Below are 21,440 nucleotides of genomic sequence, written 5' to 3' on the forward strand. Positions count from 1 at the left end.
CCGCCGCGGGGTGCCAGGGCTGGGCGCTGCCGGCAGGTCGCTCCGGCTGCCCCCGCGGGTTGTACCCGCCTCTGGCCGGGCCTCCTCGCCACCCCGATGGAGCTTTCCTGCCACACGCTGAGAACCACCCACCAGGCGAGGGAGGCGGTGAGACCCGGCGGGCAGGGGAGGCCGCGCTTCCCCGTTGCTATGGAGACCGCGCGGGGGCCACCTCTGCGCGTGCGCCGGGGGGCGGCGCTGAGTGCGCAGGCGCGGGGAGGGTGGGGCGGGGGGAAGAGGCAGAGGTGACATGGCGGCGGGGTGCTGGCGTTGAGGGCTTGTGGGGTCCTGCCTCTCCTTAGGGGTGCGAAGGGCCTTCCCTGCTCGTTTCCCTTCCTGTTGTGGGACGTGCTTCTTGTCCTGCCTCCTCCGCAGAACAGCGCAGGCCCCTAACCCCTCCACTCCCCCACCCTCATCCTCGGCATGACTAGGCCCGTCCCCAAAGTAAGGGGTAGGGGGGAGAAATGCCGGTTGCTGCCTCTCTCAGGTGCCTTTTGCACAAATAAGAGCTGTATTGTACCACCGTGTCTGTGCCCCGCCAGTGGGTCGTGGCTCCAGCGAGCCCCTTTGATATAGGAGCCCCGAAGCGTTCGTGTTTGGCTACGTTTCTTAACCCTGTTCTTTTGTCTCCACCTGCTGGACGATTTCGACGGCCGTAAGGTATGGTTCAGCAGATAGGAGCTGGAGGTCTGCCCTGCGGGACTGCTGTAAAACTGTTTCCCGGCAAGGCTCTCGTTTTGTGAGGTGCTCTGCGTGGTTGCACAATTCCCTGTCCCTGCTAGGCATGAGTAGGACGGGGTTCCTTGCCAAGTGTATTTGGAGTCGTTGGGAGGCGGTTCTGCCTCCTAGATTAGTAGATAATATACTCGCCTACGAAGGGGAGGCTCCGGGTTAGTCCCTCCTTGAGCCCTAAGGGGTGTTTAGATCCCCCCAGCCACTGAGAACGATGCCCGAAGGTGGCCAATTGAAATGGCTTTGATGTGCAAACGGCAGATAGGACTCCCAGGGCTAGAAAGAAAGGAGAAAAAGAGTTTTGTCACCCTTAGATAACTAATGAGGATTTGGGTGGCCCTGGTCCCGGGGCTGTTTTTGACTATTAAATGTAGACATGGTTGTGGGACCTGGGACCTGCGAATTCTTCCCCTCCCCCCTAAGCCGTATCACCAAGTTTTGGTGGGTTTTGTAAACTGATCTCTCTGTAGCCCTTTGAGGGAATGGATGTGAAGATCAGATTTTCCATTTTGGCTATGAAGCAATGGGAGGTCAAATTCTTCAGAGGTCCACAAATTTGGAGCCCACTTTAGTGAAGCTTTAGCCAGTGACTAAGGAACAACCTGGAACTAGCCAAGGGGAATGGATTTTTTGATTCTTGTTCTAAGGTTTCTTACTTTCTGTGGATGGACCGTGGGTACTTAATTTCTGATTTCTGAATTCCATTATTCCTGTAAGCAGTGTCTGAAAAGTTAGGCTACTCTGTCTTTTATTTGTAGCACTAAATAATTTCTGGAATTCCTGGTCCCCAATCCTGTTCTCATCTGTATTACATCTTTCCATTGATTTCTTCTATAGGATGCAGACTGGAGGTTATTGTTTTCTACCAGTTTTGGGAAAAGTGTTTTTAAAAAAAAAAAAAAACACCGTCGGTAATGAGCACCCTCATTCCAGTAGAACAATTCTTAGTCCAATTCCAGCTATTTAATTGTAATGACTGAAATATATGAAGGTTTGTTGATATTGAAAGATTGTATTTGCTTGAGCTGGATTCGTTTGTTGAACTGATGTCGCGCGTCCACACGCACACCCACCCACCCCCCGACACAACGCACAGACGTTAGTTTTCTGTTAGACTCGTGCTCAGACTTACCATTTAGCTGCAGGATTTTCAGCTTTGAGGCAAGATAACGGCCAAACTGGGTAGCTGGGGTCAAAGACGAAAGGGAGGGGAGCAGGCAGATTGCTTTCAGTGATAACTCGTGCTTGGAGCAGGCGAATGAGGGGCTATGCGCTTTACCTCTCCTTTGAACTTCACGTTCCAGCTGGAAACGAGTATGGTATCCAAGATATTGCTTCTCAAACTGGGGAGGATGGTAATGCGAAGGATGCATCTGAGGTGGAAACATGCGAAAGCAGCACTTTTTAGAGGCCTACTGGGATTCTCCAGAGTTGTGCCTCTTGCTTGTCTCAGCTGGCTTTGGTGAATTATGGCAGAGGGTTAGGTTAGCAACCTGCAACTGCCGTGGAAAGGAGGGAGGAGGGGGAGAAAGGGCATCCCAGCTCTGTGTCCCTGAGGGACAAGCTCTGGGTGAGCCCCAGCTGGAGCACCTCCAGGCTGCCTTCCCTTTGGCTCAAGGCACTGGTGCCCAGGCAGCACTGCCCGGAGGACATGAGGCGTATGCATGTGTGTACGTACTAGGAAATCATTGGCTCTAGATTTGGGAGAGAAGAGAAGTGAAATGTGCCCTGGGAAGGGTGAAAGAGGCTTGTTTGCTGGAAAAAAAGAACAGGGAGTCCTGATCCAAGGCCTCCAATGGAAAAAGGAAGGGCTATTTATTTCAAAAAGGTTTCACCATAAAAAATTGTAATGATGCATTTATGTAGCACAATTTCTGTAGCTGTTCACAGCTGCTCATTGTAGTTTTCGAATCGATTAAATATATTTTCTGAGATGTTTCAATGGTTTTAATTGTTAAATGTTTCCTTTGTTTGTTCTGTAAGTCACTCTCTGAAAGCAACGTTAGCGTAAACTGCAGTAGAGCTTTGCTAATTCACACAAATGAGTGGGAGAGTTAATGCTTATTAATTCACTTGTAAATTTGGTGAACAAATTCAGCATCCTTAAAGTCTGTTGTTTAATAACTCACCATATATTATGTTTATTCATTTTTATGTATTTTTCACAATGCATATCACTTCAAATTAGTGAAGTCTTGGCAATGTAAAACCTGGCTTCAGGAAAGTTTGTCGTAAAAACGAGGAGATACTAGAATCTGTGAATGGCACTGGTGGAGAGGCCATACTGCTGGAACATAAGTTAATGAAATACAATGTATAGCTATTGGATTAGTTGAGGAAATCAGATATCCTACTTTCAATGCACCAAGCTCAAATTGTAAACAGTCTTTAGATTTTAGATGTAACACCTCTTGAATGCATCTCAGGGTTAGTACTAGGACAGCTATAACTTCTGTACTTAGATTGCTGTATGTTTTTAATTATGAAAGCTATTTGTAATCCCTCTTGAGAAACTTTGCCAGCTCTATTGTTTGCAGTAGGCTTGTATAATCTGGAAGAGTGAAGAGACTGAAGAAGCGCCTCTGCTTTGTGCTGTGAAATTCTATTCAATCCTAGCCAAGTTATACGTTGTTTAAAAATTACCATTTCCCTTCTCTGCTTATGTTTCTCAGAAAACATTGTCAAGAAGCCAAACAATAATTGAACCTCAGTCTTCTAAAAAGCCTGGCAAAACTACAACTATGACATGCAAAGAGCTGGGGGGGGAGATATGGGGAGGTGGAGGAAGAAAAGCAGGCAAGTTCATGGTCTCTCAGCTACTCTCTGCGGCCTGGCATGTGGTGCGAGTGTGGCAGCTTACTCTCTAGGAACACCGTGCTTGGCAGTCATCCTGGGATCCCAAAGGAAAAAGAGAGAAGGAAACTATTCGAAGCAAGTCCTCCTGCTTGCTCTCACTCTTCATCCCAGCGCCCCGTTCTGCTTCTGTAACAGCAACATCATTTTTACCTTCTGTAGGGAGAGAAAATAGGAGCAGCTAGAAAAGATTAATTTCCATCTAAACACCATATTGTCCACAGTGGACACCATTCTGCTATATCACCATTCTGGCTATAAGTTTGGCCTGTTACGTTAGTCTTGCAGCTTAAAAAGGGATTGGTTGTGCTAGCACCATTGTATCCCATGTTGACAAAAAATGGAATGCAACTGTTGGCTACACTGTTTTCCTACACTTTTCGTTTAAAAGCTTGTGTGTCCCAACAGAATATTTCAGGTTGTGAGGTCAAGACTTAGAAGTTGGGACATGTCGAAAGTATGGTTGCCTGTGCAGCTGTCACTTTATCCTTTTGGGTATGATTCCGTCTTTTCTTGTATGATTATGGAGCTGGCCGCTTACCTCTCGTCTGAATTCTTGATCACGGATCCTACTGAACTCTTGTCTTATTTGTTGCCCCCGCTGGATGTAGAAGGGCACAAAGTTATAGTGATCTAGTTGTCATCTCTAAACTTCTTAGACCGTAAATTACCTTGTAAGTCTGTTCTTTCTCTATGCAGTCATACACATTAATGCAGAAATATAAGGTCAAATAATAATGAAACATTATAGGGTTAAATTAATCCTTTAGTAGCTTCATTAATTTGATGGGATTACACAAGAGACTAGGCTGATTTATAATGTAAATCCATTTTAGTAAAAGGTAGGGAAATGACTAAATGAACAATTGCAGTTAAAGATGCATGACTCTAGTAGAGTTTAATTTTAAATGACTGCAAAGAAAGTAGTACATGCCACTCTATTTTGTTAAGCTAGAAATAAATAAAATACACTGCGACTGTTGTAGCTAATTAGCTAACTGCTCAACTAGTTAGCTTTTAAAACAAGATCATACTTAAGTGCCTTAAGCTTTTATTAATTGCATGGACCCAAAAATCCCCTATAGTAATTGAAAATTTAATTACATACTTTTTTGCTCAAGAATGGAAGCTTATTAAACTTTAAACACTTAAACATCTATGGAAGTACCAGTGGCTATAAACAACATGCAATTCTAAGTACTAATTAAACAGGAAGGCTAAATCACTATAAAGCTAAACTGAATTTTAAGTAACTTTGTACTGGTAAGTGCTCCTATTTTTTTTTTTTTTTCATGCAATATAAGATTTACCGTTTCCTCTGCAAACATGGCTGAAGTCCTGTGCGGTTTTAGTATCTGTCTCTACTTTGGCAGACAGGCTGTATTGTGGAAGTATTTGGAGTGAGGAGGATCCCTAAGGGAATGGGCAGGGAGCTGTTTAAGTGGTCAGCTGAGGTTGCTGATGGCACTGACATGTGCAGAAGGCATGGGCACGTGGTAGAATAAGACTGGTGAAAAACAGGGAGAGGTGACTTTGTGGGACTGGTCAGAAAAGCCATCTTCCATGCACAAGTGACTCAGAAGATCTCTGACCTGATAACAGTTACCTGTTGAAAGGTCCTTAAATTCTCTTTGATTTACAGAAACTTCATGGAACTGCGACCAGAGATTCTGATATCTCTATTCCGTTTTTCAGATCCAATCTGATGCAAGTTACTGTCAGTTGATCAGCTGATTTGATGGCTCGGTTAATTTTCTTTGGACGGATGTCTGCGCCTCTAAATTAACCATCAGTGTTTGCATTCTTATTAACACAAGATAAAGGTAGAAAGGCCCACTCAGTCTGAACTATCCTCCCATTTTTAGATGGTGCTCAGTTGGGTGCTTTTTTGGATATAAAAGTTCATTTTTTGCTTCTGGTCAGTCAACCCAACAACAAGACCATTAATACGTTACGGTTGAAGGAGGTTGCCCATGCTGTGTTATCCTATGCTGCTCAAGGCAAGTCTCTACCTAAAGGAGCATTTGAGATGCTGCTGATTACTGTATGCCTGCCTATACTGGAATTTAAAATGCCTCTAGGGATAGCAGAAGTAACCTAGTGGGATTAATGGCAAAGGACGCACCAGAATACAGGTTATTTTCAAAGAGTCTTCCAAGCGCCGATTGTGAGGGCTGCCAGTTCATCAGACAAATATAATTCCTCTCTCATCAGAGTGCTGCAGAAAATACTCAAACAGTAAACACTTGATATGTTTGTCTTCTGTGGCAACCACTGTGTTTTCGTACTGTTTTTTGAATATTCAGAGACAGCTGTGATCTTGCCTTTTGATATGTGGGCAAACACAACAGCAGTTTTGCTCCAGATAAATCAGCGTGAGCAATCGCGTTTAAAAGATTGTACAGGTGGCTTTCGCAACAAGTGGTGACTCCAGCTTCTCTCTCGCCCCTCAGACTCGGGCTCAGAAGATTCAAGTCATGCAAGAGAAACAGTAGAAGGGCGACAATGCAAAATCTGTTTTCCAAATACCAACAACAGTCAGAAGAACGGGAGGGGGAAGATCCTTTCATCCCAGAGCACCAGCGTTTTGTCTTTGGTTTTTCATTTGCTTGCGACTGTTGACAGAATTTGTCCGTTTCTTCTTGCAGCACCTCTTTGGAACTGGTCTAGTTCATTCAAAAAATATTCATCTACTGGTCATTTACAGAGCATTCTTCATCCTCCAAATGCTTTATAAAAATCATCTTTGTACCACTTCTGGCAGGCAGGTGGTGTTGCAGCTCACTTAGGATAGGGAAACAGAATGGTTGTTTAATTTTATCAAGACGGTAAAAAGTAGCAAAGGCGGGGGGGGTATAGTTTCTTCCCTTTTTCCCGGAGAGTTGGATTCTGTTTTCTAGAAAACCAGAATGAAGACTTTACCAGTCTTTTTGTTAATATATGAAACAGAAATACACAAAAAAATCCCAGGAAACGTTGTTAAAAGCAAAGGCCCAGCCCTTTCCTAATTGTGTCACTAGATGGCCCCATGTCTGAAGCAAACATCCCAGGGGAAAAAAAAAATCTGCGATACTGGAAGACCCTTTCCCTGCTCTACCCAGTACTTTTTACAGATTAGCAGGCACAGGGGTAAACACTAGTCTCAAAATAAAACACTTGAGATAGCACAATCAGCTAGTGTGAAAATTAGCAGGAGAATGCTCTGTGGTGTCCGCTGCTGCGTGCAGTGCAGAAGGAGCAGACGCGTCTGAGCTGACAAAGGAAAGGCACAGTGAAGAGGTAGGCTGCTTTTGCGGTATGCTCCACCACCCAAAAGCACCCTTTCTGCAGTTTGCTATAATGAAGCCGCGTTCCAAGAGGCCGGAAAGAATAGAGCGATTGTGTATGAATATCCCTTTAACGCATCTTTGGGTCCTTAAAAACCTAAGTTATTGCTTTAATCAGTAGTAGTTCTTTGTCTTGTTTGTGTGCCAAGAACTTGCGGAGAGCGGAAGTCATTGCTACAGAGGCTGAAGCTCAGTGTCCAGTATGAAGAGGCCAAAGATTCGTGGGTTTGTCTCCCACAGATGCCACTTTCTAACACTTGGGCTAGGCTTTTTCTGAGGGAGGGATGCAGTCACTGTCTGAGTCGGGTAAGAGGAGTGGAAACTAGGAGTGGAAGTGGGATTCTATATTCCTATTACTGTACAATATGATCTGGAATATAGGTGCTATAAACTACCTCTCTCCCCCATCCACTGAATCAATGGCAGTTCTTCAGGCTCATGCTGCCTCCCCTACATGAGCTGAGGATGCCAGCATCCTAAAAGAGAGAAGAAATAGTTTATTTGTCTAAATGGGAGTTCGAAAATACCTGCTGCTCCTGTGATCCCGTCTTCAAATCCCAGTGAGGCAGACTGAAGCTGATATGCTTATTTCTAGAGCTTTCCTTGTAATGACTTCTGGTGAGACCCTAAAATCTCAGAGCTTCTCTGTTTGCAGAGATGAAGCACGTATGGCAGCACTATATGCACCCCCAGATATAGTTTAACTGCATGACGGCGAAGATATGTTTTCCACTGCCATGCTCTTATCACTGAACCAAATGCAAATACCTGTGGTCTCTCAAGTCTGTGAGGAGAAATCTATGGCACTGGCTCCATACTGAAATTTCTGCAGGTAGGGGCCTGACTTTGGTCACGCCTGTGTTTAAAAATTGGGCGAGTCTGGCATTATCCGGAGCTATCAGTTCTTCAAATGTTCTGTATTTCACATGAAACGAGAGGTGCCAACAGTGCCCAGTTGGTCTTTGCAGCGTAGTCACGCAGATCCCAGACCTGTTCTCCACCGCCCCATCTCAGAGCACGCAGAAGACGGGTTTTGCGGGGAAGGGACACGCGAGGTTTGCTTGCGCAGCCCTTGGAGATGCTGTGCATGAGGTCCATAAGAGTCCTATCCCGAAATCCCTATCGGCCTGAACATGTTGGAGAGCCGTAATCACAGTAAGGGAAGTAACTTATTTTTTCAACCTCAAGGTAATTTTCTTTCCTCTGGGAAAAGGTTTCTGCCCATCCAGGATCCCAGATAATGCGTAAGAAAAATTACATTGAAAACCACTTCTGTTTATTAACGGTGAGTTGTTTTACAGTTCTTAGACGCTCTTGTCTTAATTTGCTTGTTTCCACAGGCTACATTTAGATGCTGTTTACAGCAATAAAGAGAATGTTACGTTTGATCTAGAGTTCTCTCTTAATTCACAGGATGAGATGCGAACAGAAGCTCGTCGAAAAAATCTCCTCATTCTGATTTTGCATTACTTAATGGAGGAAGGGTATGTTTTTTAAAATAACAGTGCCCTACGTTTGTGTGTCTGACCTCCCATAACATGTAGTTCTGTCCTCTGTTGGGTGGATGGGCAACATGGCCTTTGGGCTCTATGTGAGGAAGGTAAAAAGGTAAACTACTATTAAATAACACTGTTTACTTTGTTAATTCATTTCATTTTCTGGAACAAAATGTCCTTTATTAGTTAAAAATATATTTGAGCAGTTAGCAAAGGATTTTAAAATACGGTTAATGGAGTTTATAATGAATAGAGAGATGTGGACATCCTAAAAATGTAATGTACTTGCTAATGTCACTGTTTTTTTTTTTTCCTCAAAAATTGGAATAAAATAATGACTCTCAGTTTCATGTTCTTTGCTTTTTTTGAACTTTGCAGGTATATTGATGCTGCAAATGCTTTGGAACAAGAGACAAAATTAGGTTTACGTGGCTTTGAAGTTTGTGACAACATTGATCTTGAGACAATTTTGATGGAATATGAAAGCTATTACTTTGTAAAATTCCAGAAATATCCTAAGATTACTAAAAAGGTCCTAGACACTGGTATGTGGCTGTGTTCCAAGAAGAAAGCTTTTGTTTCTCTAAGCTTGAAAAGTATATTTACCTGAAATACTTGCTGCGCTTCTCATGCGTGTCTGTGTTTACTGTTTGAACTCTCGTATGTTTATGTTAGAGCTACGTTCCTAGCACTTAGGACATAGGATTTAAGAGATGGGAGGTTTCAGCCTTTCTGTTCTTTTTTTTTCCTCTGTTCTTCTAAACAAGAAGATGGTGTTTTTCTGTCTCTTACTTTGATATTGGAAAAGGCTGTGTGAGTGCAAAGTATTATAGCATAAATATTTTCTCTCTTTTTTCCCTAATAGGGTAGGAATAGTAAGTCAGTAAAGGACTTAGTCTGAGGTATAAGTGAATGACAGAGAAGAGGACAAATCAGAACATAAACATTTTGGTAGGACTCTGAGAGCCTGAATGTTTTTGAACTTGAGCATGAAGTGTAACTTATCGAAGCCATGAGAGCAGTTGTACAGGAGTCAGGTATGAAGAGCTTAGAGGGTGCAGAGAGCACAAGCTACTCTTACCTATGTTTCTTGTAAGACAGAGATAATAATTAGGGAGAGGAATGACTGGCCAGGGAACATCTCGGCCTTTTCCACTGTTTCATATGGTTGCCAGCAACTTTGAAATCCCAGGTAAATGAAACATTATATAAATATAACTAAATTGCCTATGTAGGTGAAATGATTTTGAAAACCACTAAAGCCGTTAGTCATTATGACGTTCACTGTTACGTAGAAGATCAGTAGTAGCTAGAAGCAAACAACGTCTCCATGAAAGAGATTTACCGCCAGAGCCCATTGATTGCTGTCAATATAAAGAGGAGGAGCCCTGCAGCACATAAACCAAGAGATTCATTATGAATCAAGAGGGAAAATGTATTACAAAGCATTCATTACATTATACTTAGGCTAATATTCTCCAACTGAGCGGTAGCCAAGGCTGGATCCATCAAAATGGAGCTTAGATCCAAGTGGGCAATCCCCAAAAGTCCCCTAAATCTCTTAGGTGCTTACAAGCTCTTGGTCACGTTTTTCAGTCAGTAAAATTACACAGACACTGGTACTCCGCTGTTACTCAAGCTGCTACCATGCTGGCTGGGATGTAGCTTCCTCTTTTGCTGAAACACAAGCAGCCTCTCTCCTGTGCACCTCTCGCTATGAAGCTACTGCCAGGTAGCTTGTGGCCTGCTGTAAAGCGTCTCCACCATCAAATGGGGGTATAAGCATGCCAAACAAAATGATTAGAGCGGTGCACCTTCCTGTAAACTCTTTGTAACGCTCTAGGCAAGTCCTCTGGAACCAGCTTGGTTACTTCTGTGCCGAATTACAGTTTGCACCGTAGATGTACTGCCCAGGGTTAAGAATTTCACGCATAGGGCCTGCTGCCTATAAGTATCCCATGTCCCCAAGCACTTACAGTGAATCAGCTGTTTGGGAAATACTATTTTATGTAGGCGTATGAGAATTTGGGTGCAAGACTGTTGTGCGGAGAACACTGATGGGAGATGTATTTTGGAGCAACAAGGCATATGCTAGTTTAACACAAAGCCTCATGTTTATGAGTTCAGGTCTGGGCTTTGGAGTTAACCATGAATTTGACGTTTTGTGAAAAAGCTTTACTTTGACAGAAATTTTCTCCAATGATTTATATCAGCGAAAAAAATGAAGTTTGATAACCACGATTGCAATGTGACATTTACGCTATCCTGCTATGTTGAACATGATAAATTTACTAAGAGTGAGGCAAATTCTTTATTTCCTAATTTGGTAAGGGAAAAGTTATTAGCATTAAATAATCATTCTGTGCAATATATGAAATTAGTCTGTTGTGCTTGGTCTGATTTGTGGTAGGGTCCATTTTACTGCGAAAATGACATTTGTTTTAAAATATAAGAAGAGAAACCAAAGACTTGAATGGGTTTAAGCATTTAACAAGCCTGAACTCTGAAAACTCTCCAATATCGGTTCTGTTTTCAAAACATTTTTGCAGGCTTGAATTGCTTATAATCATGCTGGTCCCGTCTCTGCATGTTTCCAAGGTCCCTTAATATATGCTCAAATATATTTTTAAAAGGAAAATAACCAAGTTGTCCTTTTTTATATTCTTAATTATTTTCCATCTCAATATTAATTTTGCCACAGCAGAAAATAAACAGCAGCTGAGAACTGGAGGAAAGCCAAGAAGGTAAGAGAAATGAGTGGGGCATTTTCTGGACAGAGAATTTTCCTCCAGTAGCAGCATGCAATGTAGTTAAAATAACGCTGTGATACTCTAGGAATCCTAGACTTGCCTAAACTAGCCTAGAACCGTGCTGCTGACCACATGGTGAATTTTCCTGTGTCTTTGAGAAGTAAGTAAAGAGATTTTTCCCAAATGGAGATGCAGGCAATTTGCTGAAGTTTCTGCGCTGCGGGTAGGGTGGAGCGTTTGAAAGCAATGAGCTTTGGAGTTTGCTGTGACTGAAATCAATGCCTTAACTTCAAGCAAAGCGAAATTGGCCCCAAAATGCTTTCAGGACATGTTTTTTTGTATTGTAGGGCAGCAAGCTCTTCCCAGAATCTCCCAAGGATCAAACATCAGACAGTGCAGCGACCGTTGTCAAAAACTTCACCTGGGAGCACAACAGAACGTAAATCGTCCCCCAAGGAGAGCCCCAAGCAGGTATCATGTATTTTATCGTGACAGTATTGCAGCTGCAATTAATGGGATTTTATTCTGAGTGGCTACAGCCAGTGAGAGGATGCGAGTTACACAGTGTGTGATTGTGTAACTAATGGGTTTTACTGTTCACAGAATTTAGGCGTAACAGATGCAAGACTCCAGAAGATGGTTTCTGGCTGTGAGTTGGGGAGCCTGTCATGCACCAAATTTAGAGGAAAGGCAGAGGAATTCCTATTATCCAGCATGCACTGAAATCAGCAGGAGTCTTTCCACTACCCTCAGTGGATTTAAGGATTGATCCTTTAGTGCCAGAAAGCAGGAAAAACAAACCAGGTAGTAAGCCTGGTGTGAGGTGAAGCATCTTCACAGTGCATAAGGTGTTTGAGCTTGAGGGACTAATTTGGCTCTAATTTTCAGTTTTGTGAGTCTCATTACAATAAGACTGCTGAGAAAACTAGTTTATTACCCTCCTTTAAATTGGGGGGAGCAGGAACAGCAGATTGGTGGGGAAGCAAGGCATTTTGTTACAGCTCTTGAGGAACTGGATGAGGGAGAGCTTTTTTTTTTTTTTTTTTTTTTTAAGGTCTTTGCCCAATTTCTTTGTGGGGCTGGATCTCGTGTTTGACCAGGTTTTTTTTGTTTTTGTTTGTTTTAATATAGGTCTTGGACACTACAGCAGTAACTGCTTTGAAGTGAATGTCAGAGTAATTTACAATGCTAAAGTGTCTCCTTGTTTCTGTCTAAGCAGCTGTACTGTGCCTCATACTTTTCTGTCGTTTCCGCTGTCCATTAGCGCATAGTTTCTTCTCACTGCTGAGTAAGATGCAGATTTCTGCAACTTAAGGTGGAAGTTCTGCAAATGAAATAACTGAATGCTGAGCTTTAGAGCTATGACTGTCAGCGTTGCTGTCGGCAGGCAGATGAACTGAAGTCCAGCAAACTGCGCAACGGTGCTTGACTAATACAAGATTACTGTTGCGAGTTCTGTGTGATGAAGCAGTTCATCTGGGCATGTATAAGGAGGTGGGATGATACCTATAATGGGATGATATCTGCAGCTCATCTACTTGGCAACGCATCTGTTTTAAAATTGATTTTTCTTTAGAATAATGACAGTACTCTGGAGCAATCCGACTTCGGCTTAAGCATCTCAGCAATCAACAAAACTGGAGGAGGAGAAAGCACTCACCCAAGGAGGGTTGGTAGAAACCTAATATGTAATTTATAACAGGAATGTGTATGTAGAAAAAGAAAATATTTGTTCACAAATATCTGACGTGAGCTTTTTGTATATGTTTTTGTAAAAAATGTTGCTGTGTAATTAGCTGAAGGGTTAATTTTATCTGATTTGGGCAGTAATTTTTTGCCCAAGGCAAAAAATTAGGAGGCTCTGCTTGCAATAAATAATATTTCAAACATACACAAGAAGGAACAGTCTTTTTGTTCTTAAAGCCCAATGGTTATAGTTAAAGTGGAAGATAGAGCTCAAATTCCTGAATGAGACGATAAGAGATTTTGCAGTTAAATTGTTGCACTGAATGTGAAGAGAAGTGCATTCTTTTCCCATGGCTACCGCTGATTCTGTGGTCAGTGTTTGCCACGTTTAGGACTGTATGGGCAGACAGGGGAACTATACACAGAAATAGTAAGTAAAATTTGGCCCAGGGCCTTTTTAGCAATAGAGCTACCGTCCTGGAAAAGCTTATCACAACGTTATTTTCTCCTTAAGGGCCAAATAGTTGACTTCCGTGGGATGATCCAAGATGCTATCAAAGTATCATCAAATGAAATAGCCTTCAGCAGTCTTAATTGTGATCCAGATCCATCAGTAAGTGTTTCTATTCATCTTTCTATCCAGTTAGCATGAACGTCAGTTATACAACCAGGAACAAAATAAAATACTGTAATAATCTTGTCTTGGTTCCCAAGTGCTAAAGAAGGGCTTGGTTCCTGGTAGTGTGTTTCCCTTTCCAGTGGACAGTTGTACCTGATAGTGGTCTGACTTGTTTGCTCTTTGAACATGGAAGTAGACAGCAAATACAAATTACACCTTACGATTCACAAACTACTCAATTTGCAGAAACCCACAGAAACTTGTCTGGGTGAAATTCTGGTTCCACCAAATTCAGTATGTCAGTTAGCATTCACCTCAGCTGAGTCAGGACCACAGTTTAGAGAGCTGGGATAGAAATTCTAAGTAAATTAATCACTCCTTGACACAAGCCACAACTTCCCGACGGTGCGTCCAGCTTACTCAATGTCAGTCTGTCTGTCCACTTGAAGAGATTTTCAAAACGGAGTATGTGGCAACGTGGTGACCCATATTTACATTTTTCACTGCTTTTAATCTACATAGGGTGTATTTAGGACTACTTGGGCAGTAAGAGAGCTACTCATTGTAATGTTAATTCAGGCTTCGATTCTATCATTCTTAAATATAGGAGACTACAATATGGAAAGATAAAGGTTTTTAAACCTTATTCTGCAAAAATGAAGTTACTGCAAATATGACTTATTTCAAAATACTTAATACATGTTATTCTTATACCCATATCTTTACAGCTTTAAAAGTGGATATTATTATGATATATCAGTTTTGGGAAACTATTTCACAGTTTGTGTTCCATTTAAATTAATTGAACTTTGGCTAAGTACTTATTTTTGTCTTTTTTAGGAACGATTATTAAAACCTCTTAGTGCTTTTATTGGCATGACTGGTGAGATGAGAGAACTTGCGACGGTTATAAGCAAAGTAAGACTGGACCTCCTTTGCAGTTGTATAGAGATCTTGGTTATTTTTGTCATCTGAAAATGCTGTTTGTTCCTTCTTGCTGTCATTGACAGTGCTTATTCTTGGAGGAACAAGCCTTCCCCCCCGCCCCCGTGCAACTCCCTGCAAGTCATTCTTTTCTTTGCACGTAACAATGTTTCTTCCTGATATCCAATGGAAGGAAATAATTAAGAACCTTTCCTTTCTAATGTGGACCATGCAATCTAATCATGCTGTACCTGTTAGACTATCACAGCTCTTCCCTTTATTCTTGCTGCAGGAAATGTACCTAAGTTCACTGAAAAGAGATTTAAATGTGTTATTTAACTGTGACCAAATGGTGGCAAAGGCCTTAATTCAACGCTGTGAGTGCAGTTCCCATTCAGCGCAAATGTGCTGCGTTCGGTGTGAGCGGTGTGCCAGTATCCTGGCAATAACTTGATTCTGAATGTACCTACTAGATACCATGTACCAGAATTATTAGACACTGATATTCCCGTGTTGTTTATAATGCTAGTCCTGTGCCGTGCTTTGTGCTGTCGGCATGATCCGGACTCTTTGTCATTTCTCCCTTGGCACGGCTGAGGCATGCTATTCCTGCAGGCTCTGCTAGTAGCGCCCTTCCTTCTCCCCAGCCCAGGCGCTGCAGGATGTTATCAGTAACGGTCTGCGTATCCCGGCGGAGAGCAGGGATTCTTCTGGGATGGGCAGCTGAGGGAATCCCAACATCGTCAGCACCGTTTCATTTCACTCGCCGGTGGAGGTGCAGTCCCAGCAAACAGGTTGCGGGCTGCTGGCAAGATCAGCCTAGCTACAAAGCAGGCAAATGCTTTGCGTGCATCGCCTCCCAAGCCCTGCTGAGGACTTAGCCAAAAGGCTTCCTAGTATCACAATATTTGGTAGTGTTGTGACTCTTTCTGAATATAAGCATCAGAAAAGTGCCAAAGTGGTATCAGCCATTGCTCCCATACACTTAAAATCAGCCGTTCAAATAGTATGGAAGACTTTTGCTGGTTGGTTTTATAGTTGTAATATATGTATATATGACCCAAATTCTTGATCTGAAAATTTTGCATTTGCAGCTTAGTAGAAATGAAGTCCAACAAATTTCCAACCTTGAAGTAACAAGATTTTCATTCATTTCAATTCTTGTCTGTTTTTTAATTTATGGTGAAGGTGTAAAATAGTGTTATTCTTACTGCTATTTTAGAAAAAAGCAATAGGGATGCTTTAGCCTTTTTTTATGGAAAGCTTTTTTAAATTGTGCTATTATGTTCCTAGTTGCTATGGTAATTATCACTCTGTAAATCAATAAAAATAAATAGCATGTGATATCTATTGCACCACATAATCTAATTTAATTTGGAAACACTTATGGAAGTCTCTACTTAGTATCACAAATCTGATTCATCTTAATTTGCTGTTAATAGAAAGGGAAAGTGTAACCTACCGTATATAAATAATTTTTTTAATTGTATTAAATCAGATTTTCCCCTTGGATACAAGCGCATAATTTTTCTTCAGTCTCTGGGGACTGCCTGCTTTTATTGAAGAGTTGAATTTATCCCAAGTATTTGTATTGAGGATATGATCTTTTCTGCAGAACAATTAGTCTCTGGAACGCAAAGCTACAAAATATTACTGAGACAAATTGAAAGATGCATAGAAGATCTGGGTAGTTTGAGGAATTAAATGAAATTAATTGAGTCAGTGCTTCAGAGCATAGACTAATTACCAACTACCTTTTGAGAGATGCTTAGGGGAAAACATTCCTCCCGCTATAGAACTTCTCACACCTTTTCCTGCAGTATAGATAATCTTGCCTAGCGTGGAGTAAACAGAGAGCAATTTTCACTATTACTTATAACGCAGGAGGTAGGTGCAGCCATCAAATTGTTGAGCTGCAAGTTCGAAACAAACAAAAGTACTTTTTCACACAGCACGTGATTAAACTGTGGAACTCACGGCTACAGCATAAGCGTGTTCAAAAAGAGGTTAGAAAAATTCACTGAAGAATGAATGACAAAGGGTGCTTGAACTCAAAGACAAGGATACTGTTTTTAGCTACCAAAGTCCCTAAGTTGCAGATTTCCGGAAGCTGGATGCATAGAAGTATCAGCGTATCTCTGCTACTGCTTGGGCTTTTTCTTTAAACATCCAATACTTGCCACTATCAGAGACAAAATCCTAGGCCTGGTAAACCTTCATATAACTATAGCTGTTCATATGGTAGTTGGTCACTGCTGGAGATAACAAATCTGGTCCAGATCTGGTCAGCATAAACATTTGGCAGTGTATATGTGTTCAGCGAAACCATGGGCTTCTGGGAAAGCAAGGCACAGTAGCAGTGTGGAAACGGTCACTATGCATGCTTTCTTCTTGTGAGCCAATGTGGTTGAACATATGGTTGAATAATACAGGTTGTATCACTTAATAGCACTATTGCTTTATAACTAAGTGGATTTACTTTGCCGGGGTGGTTATCCGAGTGCAGGAAAATATAATTTTTACTAACAGGATGCAATATATGTTGCAGGACATTTATCTCCATAATCTAAATGTGAAGTGGGATGATATTATTGGACTGGACGCAGCCAAAAGGCTAGTCAAGGAAGCAGTCGTTTATCCCATAAGGGTAAGGCTCAAAATAGATTTGAGAAAACCACTGTTGGGCTTCCTCGCGTTTTCCCTGTAAATACAACGATGTTCTTGAATTCTCACTATTTCTGTGCTTTTGTAGACAGTTCCTCTTTCATTCAGGGTTTCATTTGATAACGTCATACAGATTCTCCTGTAGGAAAATGGCCTTTCATATTAAAATTGCAACTTTTGGGTACTGTTCTTTGCCACCTCGGCTATATAGAAGGTGCTGGATTTGGCCTATACCATTTCAAAGGAGAATGACTTACAGAAGAGAATAGCAAAGCAGTTGCATTTGAAAAAATAATTTAAAACAGATTTAATCTGGTAAATATAGTATTCTTCTCGGTATTCAGAGTATGTGTTATGTTGGTTTTGTTTGTTTGTTTTCCTCCCTTTGGTTTTCTTAGGTTTTCTGAATGCATTAGAGGCGGTGGGGATAGGGGTTGAAATCCCTTCTATTTCGAATAGATGATACGTTTAATGCCTGAATTACTTTTTTGTTTCCGCAGTACCCACAACTGTTTACAGGCATTCTCTCTCCTTGGAAAGGATTATTGCTGTATGGACCACCAGGTATGAAGAGCTTTATACCATATCCATTTGCTTATCACTACTTCTGTTTTGTCCTACAAATAAGTTATTGGTGCCAATCAAATGTATTAAAGTATCACTAAGAACATGTTCTGTAAGGAGACCGTTTTGGATGATTAAATCTGTCTCTCATTGCTCTCAAACCTGTCCCATTTACCTTTCGCACAATCCTAGACTATTTCTACACCTGAATCTTCCAAAAAACATTACTTATACTAACCATTCAGAGGAGTGAGACTTCATGTTGTATTTCTGTTGTTACTCAGCTTGGACCACGTTAATCAAGTTTGGCTTGACTTGATCTTCTAGAATGTGAATAAATTTGACTCGAACTCACCTTCTTAAGGAAAATGTCCTTGCTTTCTCTTCTGTGTTTAGGGATTGTTTTGGAAATAGGATGGAGCTTCTGTCCTTTGCTGTGCTAGCTGGATGTTTTCCATGTCAGCCCAGCTCATCACTCCCTCTGCTCCACTTGGACGCAAGGAATGAAGCATTGCCACGGCACAAGTGTGGCTCAGAGGGGACAGGGCACAGCCCACAAGTACTGCCTGAGACAGGTTGCAAAGGCTGCCACTGCAGTAAACTCCATGTGCCCTTGTGAATGCTTTGATGTATTTTCCGCAGGACTCTGACCATTTCAGCATGCAGTACTTCGGAACTGGGGGAACACACGTGTCACTGCATTTGCAGTGCTGCATTACCTGAGTTTCTCCAGACCGTCCTGGAAGGACTTCGGTTTCTTTCCGTGCTCATATCTGACGGACTGTAGGAAGAAAGGAATTAATTCAGATATTTGCATTGTATTTCTTTGGAGAGTGAATTTCTTCAATGCTATTGTTTGTAGGTACTGGAAAAACTTTGCTTGCTAAGGCTGTTGCCACTGAATGCAATACAACGTTTTTCAACATATCAGCATCCACTATCGTCAGCAAATGGAGGGGTGATTCAGAAAAACTTGTCCGGGTAAGAACTATCTTTATCATTATACTCTAACAAAAACATCACGTTCCCACTTAAAGAACTAGAATTTTCAGATGAACTGAGCAGAGAACTGGAAAATAGGTATTCCTCCAGTACTCTCTGTCATCTTGGACAAAGCATGTGACTCTATCTATTTCTTAACACTGGAGTAACATCGCTTCTGCAGAAGCATCACGCTGGATTCTTGCAGTGGAAGTTTTGTTCTGTAACGCAAGCTGAAGCAGATATCCCAAAGCCATCAAAGATTTTTTGACCCACTGATAAGGGACAGGCAAGCAGAATGTCTAAATGAAATGGCATTTGCTTAGTGACCCCTTCAAAGTGCTTCACATCCTTTCTGCAAGAGTTGGCTTATAGGTTCCCTAGGAAAATGTACCTATTATGTAAGTTTTCAAATTCGCTACTATTCATAGTCAGTAGGACACGGAATTGGTAAAGAATCCCCTTATCACAATGATCTTACAGTCAAACCCACATATAATGCTGTTTTAAGGTAGGTAGTTTGCTGGCAAGTAGGTAAATGCATTTTTGCACATAGACTGGCAAGTATCTTGCCTGGTTCAGCTGTCGTACAAAAAAAGTCTAGGTCACCGTGCGATGGATTTCAGGCCTAGCATCCTCGTCCTGAGATGCTCCTCCTAATTTCTCAATAATCCCCACCATTTCAGTGTAAGAAATCAATGGGCTTTTAGCCTTCCTTTACACTCATCTGTTAGGATATACTTCAGAAAGATACAAAGCTCTCGAAAATGAGTAATCATGATGGATTGCACTTGGAAAATGGCATGACAAGCATTGTTGGTACTTTAAAATATCCCTTCAAATGTAGGCAATGTCTGTGACATCATTTTTCTTCTTGTGTCCTTTGTCCTTTCAAATGGCATATTTTTCTTCTGACAGAAGATACATTCACTTCCTGTGTTATTGATCCTCCTGGCATCTGTCTCAGTAACTTCCTGGAAGTTTGCCTCCTGTCAGGAGAAGGGATGGGACAGTTTGCTTTGTGTCACAGCACAGTCCAAAAGGGTTTTGTGAACGTGCCGCAGCGTTTGCGTTGACATTGAATCTGTAGTATTTCACCCTTAGTTGAGTTTTGGCGGAATCCAGAAATGAAATAGGATTGTGGCTCTAGACAGCTCTAAGAGAAGTATTCCATGCAGTTATATCCTGAAATGACCTGAGGCTGGTGCGTGGGTCTTCTGAAGTTGTGTGAAGTATACGTGGTTTTTGTTCTCTTTTGGAAGAGCGTCCACTTGGGGCTTTTTTCCCCTCAGTTCTTAGCTGCATTAGGGTGAATTTATATTTTAAATTTGTAATAAAATTGTAAACGGTGAACTTTCACGTGAGAGCATTGATAACATGAACAAACAAAACTGATATTGTATCAGCAACCATCTTGGAAATAATCTTGCTGCTCAAGTAGCAAGATTATTATATAATCCAGCGTTCTACTTAATCATAAACTTCTGCTACCGCAGACACTACTAGTTACAACACTGATCGTAGACTACTTGTAACTCTAGGCAAATAATATAAATCCTGTACTTCATATACAAAGTGTAGAAAAAGCATGTATACCTTTTTAAATGTGGGGGTTTCAGAGTTCAGGGTAAAAGTGCTGGGTCAATGGATACTGTTAGCTATATTTATTTTGAAAGTCAAATGACACCTCACTGAAGAACAATAGATAATATGTTCTTATTGTTAGTCTGAGTCTCTTCATGTTTACAACAAAAGTAGATAAAACTTCTTTTTTGAAATGGCAGGCCCAGATTTTGTGTCAGCTTAATATTCTTTTTTTTAATCTAGCCCTGATTATTTCAACAGTTTATATTTGTTTTCACCTGGCAAAACAAAAGAACCACTTAATTCTTATCAAGAGAATCAGTCCATTTTCTTTCATTACGGTTCAGTGATTTTTTTTTTTTCCCCTCAAAGCCTTATTTAAAGAACTACAAATGGAGCAACAAAAAAGAGAAGAAGGATGTTTAATCTCTGATAACAATTTAGGAGTTCCCAGAATCCTCTGATGGATCATTTTCTTCTATCCCATTATTCTCAGGGTACTCTGATAGGATTTAGACAGAAAGATTTACATATAAAGACAGGATTATGTGCCTGTGGTCTTTATCTCTCCTTTGTAAACCCTTCAGAACCTGAGAGGATTCAGGGACCCTCCGCCAACCCTGAGCCGTTTCCCAGCGTATATCCCTTTTTGTCCTAGAAGTTCTGGAACGTGGGTATTGTTACTTATCTTTTGTGTCAGTGGCCCTTAATGCCTTTTTCTGTTAGTTTTCTTTTAATCTGTTCTGTCACTTCTCTCTCCAACAGGTGCTATTCGAGCTTGCCCGGTACCATGCTCCTTCCACAATTTTCTTGGATGAGCTGGAGTCAGTTATGAGTCAAAGAGGCGCTGCTACTGGGTAACCGATGAGACCTCTTCCTATGGCTTTAGGGGAATCGCTGTCCCCTTGTTACTGCATCTTTTCAATAGTGGGTTTGTTCAGCTGCTGATGAATGTTTAATCATGCAGTATACCTGTTAGAAACAGAACTTAGCTAAACTAGAGCCTGAAGCCGCTCTGTAAACTTGTGTTAAGAGCATGATCGGGCCCCTGAAAGACCTGTCTCTTTTAGGTTGTATTGACAGTATAATTATTTCGAGTGATAACGGTAATTTTCATGACTTTTTATGAAGCAGTTTTTCTTTTGTCCTGTTGTCAGCCATAGGAGCCTCGCAATGCGTTATTGTCAGAAAGCCTTTCAGCTCTCCAAGTGCTGCTTCATAG

The 21,440-nt window shown here is 41.5% G+C and overlaps 1 protein-coding gene across 7 annotated transcripts in view; it reads left to right on the plus strand.

Moving 5' to 3' along the window:
* Window positions 1-21,440, plus strand: part of LOC104138499 (katanin p60 ATPase-containing subunit A-like 2) — a 33,359-nt gene continuing 11,919 nt past the window's right edge. Inside the window, exons 1-12 of one of the 7 annotated variants that reach the window (XM_068924582.1) lie at window positions 1-147; window positions 8,364-8,434; window positions 8,825-8,991; window positions 11,151-11,190; window positions 11,544-11,667; window positions 12,773-12,865; window positions 13,397-13,495; window positions 14,342-14,419; window positions 16,974-17,072; window positions 17,590-17,653; window positions 18,516-18,634; window positions 20,984-21,075. In XM_068924582.1, the coding sequence (XP_068780683.1) occupies window positions 97-147; window positions 8,364-8,434; window positions 8,825-8,991; window positions 11,151-11,190; window positions 11,544-11,667; window positions 12,773-12,865; window positions 13,397-13,495; window positions 14,342-14,419; window positions 16,974-17,072; window positions 17,590-17,653; window positions 18,516-18,634; window positions 20,984-21,075 (1,097 nt within the window). In that variant the 5' untranslated portion in view covers window positions 1-96. Of the gene's footprint in view, window positions 148-247; window positions 700-4,568; window positions 8,236-8,363; window positions 8,435-8,824; window positions 8,992-11,147; window positions 11,191-11,543; window positions 11,668-12,772; window positions 12,866-13,396; window positions 13,496-14,341; window positions 14,420-16,973; window positions 17,073-17,589; window positions 17,654-18,515; window positions 18,635-20,983; window positions 21,076-21,440 lie in introns of those variants that run through there. The other 6 variants (XM_068924581.1, XM_068924585.1, XM_068924586.1 and 3 more) reach the window with 6 other exon arrangements.

This window comes from Struthio camelus, chromosome W (assembly GCF_040807025.1).
Source record: "Struthio camelus isolate bStrCam1 chromosome W, bStrCam1.hap1, whole genome shotgun sequence".
In the NCBI taxonomy this organism is placed as follows: Eukaryota; Metazoa; Chordata; class Aves; order Struthioniformes; family Struthionidae; genus Struthio; species Struthio camelus.